The sequence below is a fragment of the Diorhabda sublineata genome, chromosome 2 (genome assembly GCF_026230105.1).
Source record: "Diorhabda sublineata isolate icDioSubl1.1 chromosome 2, icDioSubl1.1, whole genome shotgun sequence".
NCBI lineage: Eukaryota > Metazoa > Arthropoda > Insecta > Coleoptera > Chrysomelidae > Diorhabda > Diorhabda sublineata.
The window spans coordinates 7,839,825-7,854,213 of record NC_079475.1 but is presented as its reverse complement, the minus strand read 5'-3'; the positions used below and the strand labels follow the sequence as shown (position 1 = coordinate 7,854,213).

The following is a 14,389-nucleotide window of genomic DNA, read 5'->3' as shown; positions in this document are numbered from 1 at the left end:
ATATAAGATAAACTATTCAAAATTTGATAAAGGATATAATACTAGAAAATGGATGAAATAATGATAATAGACCAGAACAGTGGGATTCAAAATGGGAAATACATTCTTCCAAGTCATCTTCTATGCTGACGATTCTATCCTTATTGCCGATACTGAAAATAATCTGCAAAGGCTACTAAAAAGAAAGACTGAACTGAACTGAACGAGCTCATCAACACCATCAAGACCAAATGCCTAGTAACATCCAAAGAGCTGATATTATGTTAGCTGAAAATCAATTTAAAAATCTCGAATCAAATACTTGGGAGCAAAAATAATGAGTCAAGGAAACGTTTTAACAAAGTAAGAGAACAAACAATGAAATCGGTTCGAGTTTCGGGATGCTGAGAGATACATTTTGGAAGAATTAATATCTAAATACCGAAAGTAAAATCACTATAACTATAACTATAAGACTATAACTATCATTACGTACGCAGCAGAAACAAGACCATTTACGATTAGGACACTACAGACGATGAAAACAGTCCAAATGAAAATATTGAAAATACAAGGCAGAATCCTACACGATTGAATAAGGAATGAAAATCTTAAAGAGTGGAATACAGGACATAGGAAAGTGTGTGAGTCAAGAAAGAATTATCTGGATCAAACATATAAAAAGAATGGACTTGTTAACAATGCAAAAATGCACAACCCAGAAGGAAGAAAATCACTTAAACGATGGCGGGAATGCTGGACTTTCTCTTGCGGGGAAGACTTTCTGGCAATGGTTAGAAATAAGAAAAGGAAACAAGAAAATGAAGAAGAAGAAATAGTTTTTTCGCTTTCCCTGCAGTTTCAGGGGACAGGAATATCTCAACTTCAGGATGATTATGAAGTTACAAACCAAGACTCGTGGCAATTGTTTACGCAAAAAATAACGCTTAATAAATACGTGAAATAAGCTTTGCTCCATTTTGTTCACAAATTACGACACAGTCTAAACTAAACTAAGCGACTAAACTTCTTCTTTTTCTAAAGCAGCGATTCCTCCAATTGATTGTCTATTATTTTCCTCAGTCTGTACTCGTGAACTTTCAGTACGACACTTAGCAATATTATTCATCTATAACTATTGAATTTTTCTTTCATCCAAATGCGTTACAACAACTTTATTAGCGTTCCTAGACCTCTTCCACCCAAATTTTTCAGCATTTCTAATGTAATATTGTTGTAACCAGCTGCTTTACCTCGTTTTAACTTCTATATCGCTTGGTTAACTTCTTCTGTTTGTATCAGTTGTTCGTTTTCATCGTTTTCTAGTTCCATATGCCTCTCAACTGGTACTTTCAGATGTTTCTCTTTTACTACATTAATTAGTTAGTCAAAGTAATATATAATTTCTTCATCTTATCTTAATGCAACATTGATTTTGTTTTTTTTATGTTGTACGATATCCCCTTTCTCAACCCCTTTCTAGCCTAATATTTTTTTCTTTGAATTTTATTTTGTTTTATTTTATACTTTTATTATGTTCGTTTTTATAAAAATTTGTTCTACCATCTTTTTGTTGCCACTAGTTCCGGTAATGCTACATATTTTCATTGCTGTCTCCAGTATTATTTACTCAAAGTTCCTCTACATTTCTTCTATGGTTACACTCAAAAATATAGGGAACAGTTTTTTATAACATCAAATTTTGACTTTTAGTCCAGTGATCACAGCTCCTGACCCACGAAAATTAGTTATGTCGCTGATTTTCAGGATTTGGGTAGTTCTCAGGGAGCTTTATCGATACAGTGAAAATTAACATAAAAATTTTGGCCGGTAAGCGATATATTTTTGTTTAAATGTTTAAATTTTCAAAATTCCGAATTTTGCCAATAACTCGAAATCTATGCCAAATTTAGGAAAAAGTGAACAAATTAAAAATGTAGATTAAAAAATTTTCTACAAAAAAGTTTTATTATAATTTTTCTCTAAGAGTTGTCGTTTCTTTGTAAAATGCACTCAAACTTCGGGGTCGCATCTTACTAAAAAGTTTTCGCGCCACGTAGAGTTTGAAGGAAATTACGTCCCCGGCTGAAGAAGAAACTTCTGTATCTCCTCTCAACCTTTTGTGACGAAAGAAAGTGTATTTTACTCGTTAGAGTCTCTACTTTTCAACTGCATCGCCAAAAAATTCAGACTTGTAAAATTTTCTTGGAAAACAACACGAATGGGATTGTTTTTTGATGGTTGTCTGGGTGAGCTTAAAACACATGTGTTTGTTACTCTGCTACACCCAGTAGCGAACCCTTACTTGAGGTCGTCAATTAGACGATTACCTTTAAAATGAGACCAATTATACCTTTGAACTCACTCCGTGATAGGAAAAAAGCTACTTTTACAAATATAATATTTTTTCATAGTTGACAAGTTTGTTTACTTTTTTATAAGTTGTTGAATACCAGCCATTTTCGCAAAATAATAAGAAAACTAAACCATACATTTTGTAGCTGAGTTGTCGAGCTTCAATTTCCTCCCCGAATAAGTTCGTAAAACCTTCGGTTTCTCCCATCAAAATTTAAAAACTCGCTCAAAAAATGACTTTTTCTTAAATCTTTTTGGGATTTTGGGGGGTTTGGATTTAACGCATCATACTGGGGGAACTGAAAGCTTACGTGATAGAGAATTACAAAAAAGAAACCACTGTCTACTGGGAGAGTTTTTTCAATACATTAGCCGAAGATTCTACGGGTGTAGAGGGCGCTGTTGGAGCAAAACAGACAGACGGCAAAAGAGATCTTATTAGTGCACGTGTAAAGTTTTACCGTTAATTGTTGATTGATAATTGTAAAAAAATAAATAGTGAAAATGGCAGAAAAGGAACCTAAGGTTAAAAATTAATTATGATCCTTTTTTAGTACATAAAGTATCATAAATTACAGCATCAAAACACTATTTGAATAGTGAAATGTGGAATTGTTTTTATTGTTTTGATCGCGATTTTCTTCGATAAATATGACGAGTCTGATGTAAATATTCATAGCAAATCGCTTGTCCAGTTCAAGACTGGTTTATTTCAAAAAAAGCGATTTCTCAGGGGAGCTGATTAAAGTTTATGCTTTTCTCTTTTCGCTTTGCACGAATCATCTAAATAAAAGTACTCCTCTATAGATTTACAGAGGTTTTTCCCTCTCCCTATACCATTATTATTTTTTATAAGTAATTATGCGCAAAATTCCAAGATGATCCTATCTTGCGCCGAAATATTTCAGGTTTTTATAGATAACTACAGTTATTAACCATTCGAAATCTTTTTATTTTTTATAAAAGTACAAAAATAAGAACAATATTGTAAAACATAACATATATCTGCATGAATTGAAAAATCCTTGACACTACTGAGACATTTTTAGTGAAAAAAGTCATGAGTCTTTATTCTCAGTGGTAACTACATCTTTCTTCAGACTTGGTAGGCAGTTTTATCACAAATTGTAGATAAAATAAGCATTTTCATTATTATAAGATGATCACAACTTATTACAAAATATGGCTCTGTAAAATAAATGCATGTAAAACTTTTATATCTACATACTACAAAAAGAGAAAAAAAATACTGAGCCAATTCGTTTCCTACTGTAGGAACTCAACAATACAATTACTTGGGAAAAAATGCATGTAAATACTTTTACACCAAGATACTTAAAAAAAGAGCAAAAAAAATACTGGGCTAATTAATTAATTATTAAAATAATTAATAAAAATAAAATAACAAACACTGTGGGAAAACCAGGGAAGCGATTAGTTTGCACCTTTTATAAATTTTTGTAAAACTCTTTGTAACACAGAGGCGTGACAGCTACACCATTGGTTTTTTCAGGAAAAGTCAAAGTAATGCTTCTTTTTTTTATTAGTGATACTAGACTTTTTCTTGTATAGGCCTTGGAGAGTGTTACAGTTGGAGTGAAACTGAAACTGCAAAAAGCAGATGAACTGCTTCGACGTTTCCTGTTCTGGTTTGCTATGTTGATAGATTTGAAATATTGCTGAGAGAATGATGTTTTATATCGAAAAAATCCAGGCCCATCTTTATGGGTCTTAATTACAGAGATATCAGCGATTGGTACCTTAACACTGTCTTCATTGAACAAAGCGTCCTTTATTGTCAAGTCAGCTGTCAGCTTTTTCAAATCGATGGTTTCGAAGAAATCTATTTGTTTGATAGCGTATGCTGGAGGTGTCTTCTTTGCTTGTGAGATGATAGAAATATAATTTTCTGGGACATAGATGGCTGAGGCTTTTCTATATTTCTTTAGAGCCCGTTCTATAACAGAGTGAACGTTGCCGCCCTCGTTTTGAGTATGTCCAGTTACGAAGAAAAGATCGATACGAAAAAGTTACTTACTGTTGGTTTATCACATAATAACCCACTATTGCACAATAGAACTCCACTGTCTCTATGTGTGGTAAGGATCAAAACTGAAATGATTCACTCTTGCACGGCCCACCCTCCACAAATCAAACATGGCCCACTTACGTGCACTCCATCTAGGGGTGATCCACTAAGTTCTTTAAGAAACGGTCTTGCACAGAATTAGGAGTGGCAACTTGAAGATAATTTATGCAAAAAACTGAAAATCGCTTTATTTTGAGTTAGGCCAGTCTTGATCTGGACAAGCGAAATGTAGTCCAGAGTTTCAGTCGTGAAATAAGGCTTTACTATAAAATGTGGTTAGGATAGCAGTTTAGTTAATTGGACAGGCATGATGGAGAACAAGGAGCTGCTATGTATTTATAATTTGATGATGGATTATAAAATGTTAAGCCGTGATCTTGATAAGCCAACTAAATTTGACTCTGTAGAGTCTCTCTTGCACAAAATTTATCAGCAAATAGGAATTTTGGCTTTGCCCGAGTACGGTTACATCGTCCCAAACAAAATTACAACAATCAAGATTTTAAAAGAGGATTTCTGGCATTTTAGAGTTGTTTGTAGGTTACGAAAATCACATTTGAGCTTCCTCGAAGTTAATTTTCTGCTCGGCATTTTTTTTTAAAAAATTCCAAGTCTTTTTTGAGTTGGACGCAAAAAATGTAATGTTGAAAAAATCCAATAACACGAAATTCGCTTTTTGTATGAGTAATTTTGAGATTAGGAAAAAATCAGAGGGTACCTTTTTTATAGGAAATTTTTTGAACTACATTTTTTATTCCTTCACTTTTTTCAAAATTCGGCATAGATTCCGAGTTATTTGCAAAATTCGAAATTTCGAAAATTTAAACAAAAATATATATCTAAATCCAAAAAATCAGCGACATAACTAATTTTTGTGGGTCAGGAGATGTTATCACTGGTCTATTTGAATAGGTTTTCGACACCCATGGGATATCAATGTAAACTTTATTTCTACTGGAGTCTTTACGAACATTTAGCTCAGTCGGAAGTTTTTTTTATTCGATCTATGTTCAAGTTGATAAGACACTAGGACAGTTCTTCACATGGTAATCATTTCAGTGTAATTTATAATTAGATATCGATTTCTGGCCTCAAATTTAATGAGCAAATAAAGAGTTTATAAAAATTATTGATAGTTATTATTCGTAATCTGGCAACAGTGAGTAACATAATATGGAAACACATTAAAAAGAAGATTTTTTTTTTTCGAGTTCGTCAGCATTGCTCGTACGTGCTCTGGCAATATCTTAAGAAACATAAATATCAAGTTATCGTCGTTGAGAAGTGAAATAAATCTATCAAGCCGAAATAATCGTCCATTGGAACTGCTGAATTCGTAAAATAATTCTAAAATACGATGTAAGCTCGAACTTATCCGTGAAACAATCGGTAATTATAGAAATTTTTTCGTTAAATCAATTTACAGGAAATCGTTGGATATTTATAACCTGGCGAAAGTATTTATTTCAAATAGGAAAATGTAATATGTCAGCTATTAGTAAAGACGCTACGTATATAACGAAAAAAAGTTATGGTAATTTTATCCTTTCGCGGTCCCCTCGCTTTTTGGCTCTAGAAAATCGAAAAATTCCGATTTCGATGAATTTTATTTAAAATCTTCGTTTTTACGCGGATTTACGAGAAAAATTATAGGAATAAAAAAATGAAAACTTGTATTGGTTTCAGGCCTTTAAATGTTCATGAAAATACACTCATTCACGTATAATTTGTTGATAACTTTTTTCTAAATAATCAAATGGAGTTGTTACAATTTTATTCATAATCTACACAAGAAAACGAACAAAAAAAAATTATACAAAAATGTTGATTTATCATGTTTTTACAATTAAAAATTATAACAATTTCCCTTAAAATTGACCTTTTCTCGTATTTAATCGTTAATACCTTTTTAATTAAGTAATCATTAAAGTTACATGAACAAAAACATTCTTAAAATCACTTATTGCAATCAAGTGTACAATATTGAAAGTTAACTTTAAAAAATTGAAAATTTTCACCATAAAAAAATGGTAACTTACCAAGGTTAGAGATAAAAAATGAATAAACAAACATTTTTCAATTTTTTTCTCAAAATGTACGATTTTCATGTATATTAACAAAAAAATATTATATGAACTGCGTTTGATGCTTTGTAAAAAAGTTATAAACGATTATGTCTCAAGACGTGTATTTATGATCACATTTAAGGTCATATGTGCCAAAAATGGGCTTAGTATACATTCTTGCTTCACACCTTTTGTCGTTTCCAACCTATTTGATCTTTTTGCCTAATTCTGACATAGTTTTTCGTAGGTGTAGATGAATCACAGGTGTACTATCTTCTCTTATTACTATTTCAGTTATTTGTCAAATTATGAAATTTTCATCTATTATTCATCTGTTTGTTTTAAATCCTTGTTGTGAGTCTTCTATAGTTTTTTCTAGATCGTCTATTAGTCTATTTTCTCTTATTCTCGTTTATACAGGGTGTTTCTAAATTCAGGAGATGATTGCTTGTATGGAATTAAGATCGGTCTCTCCTATAACAAAATTTCCTCAACCCACTTCTTTTCCGAGATATAACCCTTAAAATGTGGTGACTAAAACCCTTTACCTGGAGATTTTCCTCAACGATTTAGATTTTGTGAAAATTCGACAAAATCCTAAATTTATAAATAGTGTATTGCTTACGAATGCGACACATTTTTGAAGAATATCTATCATGAATTTTTCACAATAATCTCGTAGGGGTAGCAGAATCCCCATGAGATTATAGGGCACCATTTTCAAAATGTTTTTTCAGGGAACGTATGAATCGGTAATTGGACTACATTTTCTGCCTAAACCATTAAATGGAATATCTTACAACAGTTTTTTCGAAAATGATCTCCCTGAGCTACTTGAAGAAATCGCACTTAATATCTGACAAAACTTTTGGTTCATGCACGATGGGGCTCCAATACACTCTAGTCGGATTGCTTAGCAATATTTAGATGTAACATATCCCAGCCTGGTCGAGAAGGAGCCTCAGCATTGGCGTCCTCGAATCCAAAGTTAAATGATTGTGATTTCCGTTCATGGGGGTTACTTTGAATCTTACTAAATACTTAAGACTCACGGCAATCCATGACACGTTCATGTATTTTGGTTAGAGGTGGTTATCGTATGACATTTTTTATGTTTACTGTTTTCTACTCAATTTATTGAAAAAATTATAAATTGTGGTGTTTTTTTCCCTGCAGCTATTGTTTTTGGGATAAAATGTGAGAATAAAAATATTGGTAACTTTATACTTTCGCGGTCCCCTCGCTTTTTGGCTCTAGAAAATCGAAAAATTCCGATTTCCATGAATTTTATTTAAAATCTTCGTTTTTACGCGGATTTAAGAAAAAAATTATGGAAATAAAAAAAATGAAAACTTGTATTGGTTTCAGGGCTTTTTTATTTGTTCTTGAAATTGCACTCATTCATGTATAATTTGTTGATAACTTTTTTCCAAATAATCAAATGAAGTTGTTATATATTTTTTATAATCTAAACAAAAAACGAACAAATTGGAAAAATATTTTTTTCTATTTTTTTGTTTAAAATACAAATAAATTAAATTTTTTGCCATCAAACATGAAAGTATCAAATTTTGAAGTCATAAATATTATTTTAAGTTACTTAACATTCAAGAATCATCAGTTGTATAAAATTTTTTGTTGTAAATATTTATTTTTTTTGTGTACACAAAGAAATAAGTATAATTTGAGTATGTACATAAATTTTTACCATTACTAACCATTATTAACGATAAAAGTAGTATTTGTAATAAATTAATAAACAAACATTATTATGTGATTTTTATTTTTCAAAATATTCGTTTTTTTTTAGATTTTTAGATTAAGATTAACTAAAAAACATATGAACTTCGTTTGATGCTTAGCCCAAAAGTTATGAACGATTTTATCTGCAGAAGTGCATTTATGACCACATTTAAAGTCATAAAACCATATAAAATCTTCAATTGAGATATTTCCTATATTTTTTCACATAAATTCGCCGTAAAAACGAAGATTTAAAAAAAAATCGTCGAATTCGGATGATTTTTCGATTTCCTAGAGCGTTTATGATAACATTTAAAATCAAAAATCCATATGAAATCTTTAAATGAGTTAAAAAATCAATAAACAAACATTTTTCAATTTTTTCTTCCAAAATGTTCGTTTTTTTTTATTTAGATTAACCAAAAAGTATATAAACTGCATTTGATGCTTCCTAAAAAGGTTTTGAACAATTATAAGCGAAGAATTGCATTTATGACCACATTTAAAGTCATAAAACCATATAAAATCTTCAATTGAGATATTTCCTATATTTTTTTACATAAATTCGCCGTAAAAACGAAGATTTAAAAAAAAATCGTCGAATTCGGATGATTTTTCGATTTCCTAGAGCGTTTATGATAACATTTAAAATCAAAAATCCATATGAAATCTTTAAATGAGTTAAAAAATCAATAAACAAACATTTTTCAATTTTTTCTTCCAAAATGTTCGTTTTTTTTTATTTAGATTAACCAAAAAGTATATAAACTGCATTTGATGCTTCCTAAAAAGGTTTTGAACAATTATAAGCGAAGAATTGCATTTATGACCACATTTAAAGTCATAAAACCATATAAAATCTTCAATTGAGATATTTCCTATATTTTTTTACATAAATTCGCCGTAAAAACGAAGATTTAAAAAAAAATCGTCGAATTCGGATGATTTTTCGATTTCCTAGAGCGTTTATGATAACATTTAAAATCAAAAATCCATATGAAATCTTTAAATGAGTTAAAAAATCAATAAACAAACATTTTTCAATTTTTTCTTCCAAAATGTTCGTTTTTTTTTATTTAGATTAACCAAAAAGTATATAAACTGCATTTGATGCTTCCTAAAAAGGTTTTGAACAATTATAAGCGAAGAATTGCATTTATGACCACATTTAAAGTCATAAAACCATATAAAATCTTCAATTGAGATATTTCCTATATTTTTTCACATAAATTCGCCGTAAAAACGAAGATTTAAAAAAAAATCGTCGAATTCGGATGATTTTTCGATTTCCTAGAGCGTTTATGATAACATTTAAAATCAAAAATCCATATGAAATCTTTAAATGATTTAAAAAATCAATAAACAAACATTTTTCAATTTTTTCTTCCAAAATGTTCGTTTTTTTTTATTTAGATTAACCAAAAAGTATATAAACTGCATTTGATGCTTCCTAAAAAGGTTTTGAACAATTATAAGCGAAGAATTGCATTTATGACCACATTTAAAGTCATAAAACCATATAAAATCTTCAATTGAGATATTTCCTATATTTTTTCACATAAATTCGCCGTAAAAACGAAGATTTAAAAAAAAATCGTCGAATTCGGATGATTTTTCGATTTCCTAGAGCGTTTATGATAACATTTAAAATCAAAAATCCATATGAAATCTTTAAATGAGTTAAAAAATCAATAAACAAACATTTTTCAATTTTTTCTTCCAAAATGTTCGTTTTTTTTTTATTTAGATTAACCAAAAAGTATATAAACTGCATTTGATGCTTCCTAAAAAGGTTTTGAACAATTATAAGCGAAGAATTGCATTTATGACCACATTTAAAGTCATAAAACCATATAAAATCTTCAATTGAGATATTTCCTATATTTTTTTACATAAATTCGCCGTAAAAACGAAGATTTAAAAAAAAATCGTCGAATTCGGATGATTTTTCGATTTCCTAGAGCGTTTATGATAACATTTAAAATCAAAAATCCATATGAAATCTTTAAATGAGTTAAAAAATCAATAAACAAACATTTTTCAATTTTTTCTTCCAAAATGTTCGTTTTTTTTTTATTTAGATTAACCAAAAAGTATATAAACTGCATTTGATGCTTCCTAAAAAGGTTTTGAACAATTATAAGCGAAGAATTGCATTTATGACCACATTTAAAGTCATAAAACCATATAAAATCTTCAATTGAGATATTTCCTATATTTTTTCACATAAATTCGCCGTAAAAACGAAGATTTAAAAAAAAATCGTCGAATTCGGATGATTTTTCGATTTCCTAGAGCGTTTATGATAACATTTAAAATCAAAAATCCATATGAAATCTTTAAATGATTTAAAAAATCAATAAACAAACATTTTTCAATTTTTTCTTCCAAAATGTTCGTTTTTTTTTATTTAGATTAACCAAAAAGTATATAAACTGCATTTGATGCTTCCTAAAAAGGTTTTGAACAATTATAAGCGAAGAATTGCATTTATGACCACATTTAAAGTCATAAAACCATATAAAATCTTCAATTGAGATATTTCCTATATTTTTTCACATAAATTCGCCGTAAAAACGAAGATTTAAAAAAAAATCGTCGAATTCAGATGATTTTTCGATTTCCTAGAGCGTTTATGATAACATTTAAAATCAAAAATCCATATGAAATCTTTAAATGAGTTAAAAAATCAATAAACAAACATTTTTCAATTTTTTCTTTCAAAATGTTCGTTTTTTTTTTATTTAGATTAACCAAAAAGTATATAAACTGCATTTGATGCTTCCTAAAAAGGTTATAAACAATTATAAGCGTTTGTGATCACATTTAAAGTCATAAAACTATATGAAATCTCCGGGTGAGATATTTCCCATATTTTTTTTCATAAGTCCGGCGTATAAACGAGGATTCAAAAATAAATTTCGATTTTCTAGAGAGAAAAAACGAGAGCACCGCGAACGCAAAATTATCAAAGTTATCATCTAATATATAATGAAAAAATAATTAGCGCCAATTTGACAACCTAAACTAAAGCTGGAGATTAAACTATGGTTAAACAGACAATTTTTTTCCAGTTGCCACAAATATAAACACAATTTTTTCGATATTAGATTTAAATAGACAAGGGTGCAATTTATCATATATTCAAAATATACTTTCAGGAAGCTCTGAGTAGTTGGAGAACTAAAATGGTGAGATTGGAAATTGAGATAGAGGATAAGTGCTTATCAACTCTATTTTACGCAGACGATGAAATTACTACAACTGGCGAGGAGGACGATGCAGATTATATATTGACAATGTTGGACGACGAATATGCATATGAAAATGTCAAAAATAGAATATCTGGCGGTAGGAAGCACTCAAGGAGACCCCTATCTACAAATAAATAAGGTTAGACGATGTAGACAATTCAAATACTTAAGAAACATAATTTCAGAAAATGGAACAACAAAAAACGATATAAGAAATCGAGTGCCACAAGGAAAAAAGCTACACAAATGGCAATATACAAAGTCATAGTGGAGCCCATTTTAACGCATGGATGCGAGCGCTGGCAGGAGATGGAGAGCAAGTCGAGTATACACGGCTTCAGAGAGAATACAGACTAAGAAACTCTGGCACAGACATGTGATAAGGATGGAGCACAATAGATGGCCGTAGAAAGTCTTGATGTGGGTATTAACCGAAGAATAGAAGAAGACGAGGAAAACCCTCAAGGAACTGGTAGGAAGGAATTGAACAAAATATGAAAGACACAGCTATCCAGGGAAAAGAGTGAATAGATAGCAAAGTGGGATGCGGCAAAGAAAGCTGTAATACCCCCGCTGGATGTATGATTTAAATTTGAACTGTTTGAGAAAGCTTCCTACTTTTCGATTGTGAGATTTTTTCTTCACTTGACGAAGAATTCAAAATGTAACGTATACGGAAGCTTGTACAAATTGACATTAAGAATTGTTTCAAAAATGTCACAGCACGTAAAATATCAATAAAAATCTGTTTTCCTATTAGATTTCTGAAATTGTCAAAGAAAAATAAAGAAATACTTGAAATATATCATAAACAAATAAGTGAAACTAGTAGATTCTGTTTTTAACATTTGTATCTTTGAAATGCTCAAAAATAAATAGAGAAATAGTTGAAATATGTTAAAAAGTTTCTCAAAAAGTAGTAGACTTTTTTCACATTTGTATTTTTATCATTGTCAAGATTAAATGGAGAAGTAGTTGAAATATGTTAAGAGCTTTAAGTGGCACTAGTAGATGCTGTTTCTTACATTTGTATTCTTAAAACCGTAAAAGTAATTGTCAAAACACTTATAATATGTCAACAATTTCGTGTCAAACTGATGAGAATCTGTTTTCCACAGTAGTGACTTTGAAATTGTCAAAAATTAATTAGAAACCACTTGAAATATGTCAAAAACTCTCTGCAAAACTGTCAATTAAATTGTAAAACACTTATAATATGTCAAAAATTTCGTGTCAAACTGATGAGAACCTATTTTCCACAGTCGTGATTTTGAAATTGTCAAAAATGAATGGAGAAACTCTTGTAATATTTAAAAAGCTTCATATAAAACTGGTCAGAATCTGTTTGTCTCAGTTGTAGCTTAGAAAATGTCAAAAATTAATTAGAAACCTCTTGAAATATGTCAAAAACTCTCTGTAAAACTGAAAAAAATTCTTTTTCCGTTGTTGTTTCTGTAAAACTGTCAATTAAATTGTAAAACACTTATAATATGTCAAAAATTTCGTGTCAAACTGATGAGAACCTATTTTCCACAGTCATGATTTTGAAATTGTCAAAAATGAATGGAGAAACTCTTGTAATATTTAAAAAGCTTCATATAAAACTGGTCAGAATCTGTTTGTCTCAGTTGTAGCTTAGAAAATGTCAAAAATTAATTAGAAACCACTTGAAATATTTCAAAAACTCTCTGTAAAACTAAAAAAAACATTTTCACCACTATATCTTTAAAACTATAAAAAAATAGTAAAAACACTAATGATATGTCGAATCTCTCTAGTTAAATTTTCAAAAATCTATTTTTTCTCTGAAATTGTTAAAAAAGAGAATTAGTCACAGGGTAATTTTCAGTTAAAATTTTTAAGAAAATAATTAGTACCCCTAGTGAAAGGTTGGTAAATAATTTTATATCACATTATATATTGAGCTGATTTAGGATTTCTAATTCATAATTACGTTGAAGTAGCTCTCGTTAAATATAGAAATTTCAATAATAATCAGTTTCATTTTTGTAATAAAATTGACAATAATTTTTAATAGAAAAAAATACTTTCCATTAGCAGAAATTCTGAAAAATATTCAATCCTATAACTATTACTGTAATTTTATCGAAAATTCATTAATGTTATTTTCAAATGAGAACATTGAATTTTAATCAGATTTTTTATCATTTGATACAATTTTGTCAGAAAAAAATTAAACTTACAGCATTAAGTCCATGATCAGTATTCAAACTACTTCCTCCCCTTCCCGTAAAGTTCAAAGCTTCTGGTATTTCTTCCATAGTCGTAAAAATTTATATAATTAAAAGAATAAAACACTAATCCTAACACAGCTCAATAACACATTTCACTCAAATACCCGAACAAAACTTATTTGTTTTCTCAATTTTTTCCCATCCACTGTTTGTAAACCAATCAATAATATTTACAAAATTTGTCCAAAAAGTCGCAACCGTTAAAATTGTCTCAGCAATGTTCAAATAGTGTCCCGAACACGCTAAGCGCAATTCGACGTCCACATACGACAGCAAACGGTCTTTTCCAAAGTAATTTCGTCGAGCGCCAACAACCACGTGACGACGACCCGTGTAGCGAGTAGTGGGAGATGGGGAAGCTTTTGGGACGGTACTGGGGTTTCAATTAAACCCCGCCTATTTTATATTCGATATACGAGCTTTCATTGAAACTTTAAATGTACTCACATGTACAAATAAACAAAAATATTTCATACCAAAGTTGCACAACAATTTTTGAGGAAAGTCAAAAACCATTTCATTTCTCAAATGACAATCCTGTGTATTTTCGTTCGCTAAAATCTTTATGCAATATGCACGCGTTAGTAACAAGTCTCAACAAGCTTTATACAATCTTTCTATTTGCTGCTTCGATCCAATTTATTATAG

At 29.9% G+C, this 14,389-nt stretch overlaps 1 protein-coding gene across 1 annotated transcript in view; it reads right to left on the bottom strand.

Annotated features, from left to right (window-relative positions):
• LOC130453255 (forkhead box protein L2-like) overlaps positions 1-14,029 on the bottom strand; it is an 80,001-nt gene extending 65,972 nt beyond the window's left edge. The window contains exon 1 of the mRNA XM_056792892.1: positions 13,691-14,029. Within this exon, the coding sequence (XP_056648870.1) occupies positions 13,691-13,768 (78 nt within the window). The 5' untranslated portion in view covers positions 13,769-14,029. The remainder of the gene's footprint in view (positions 1-13,690) is intronic.
• Positions 14,030-14,389: the final 360 nt, after the last annotated feature.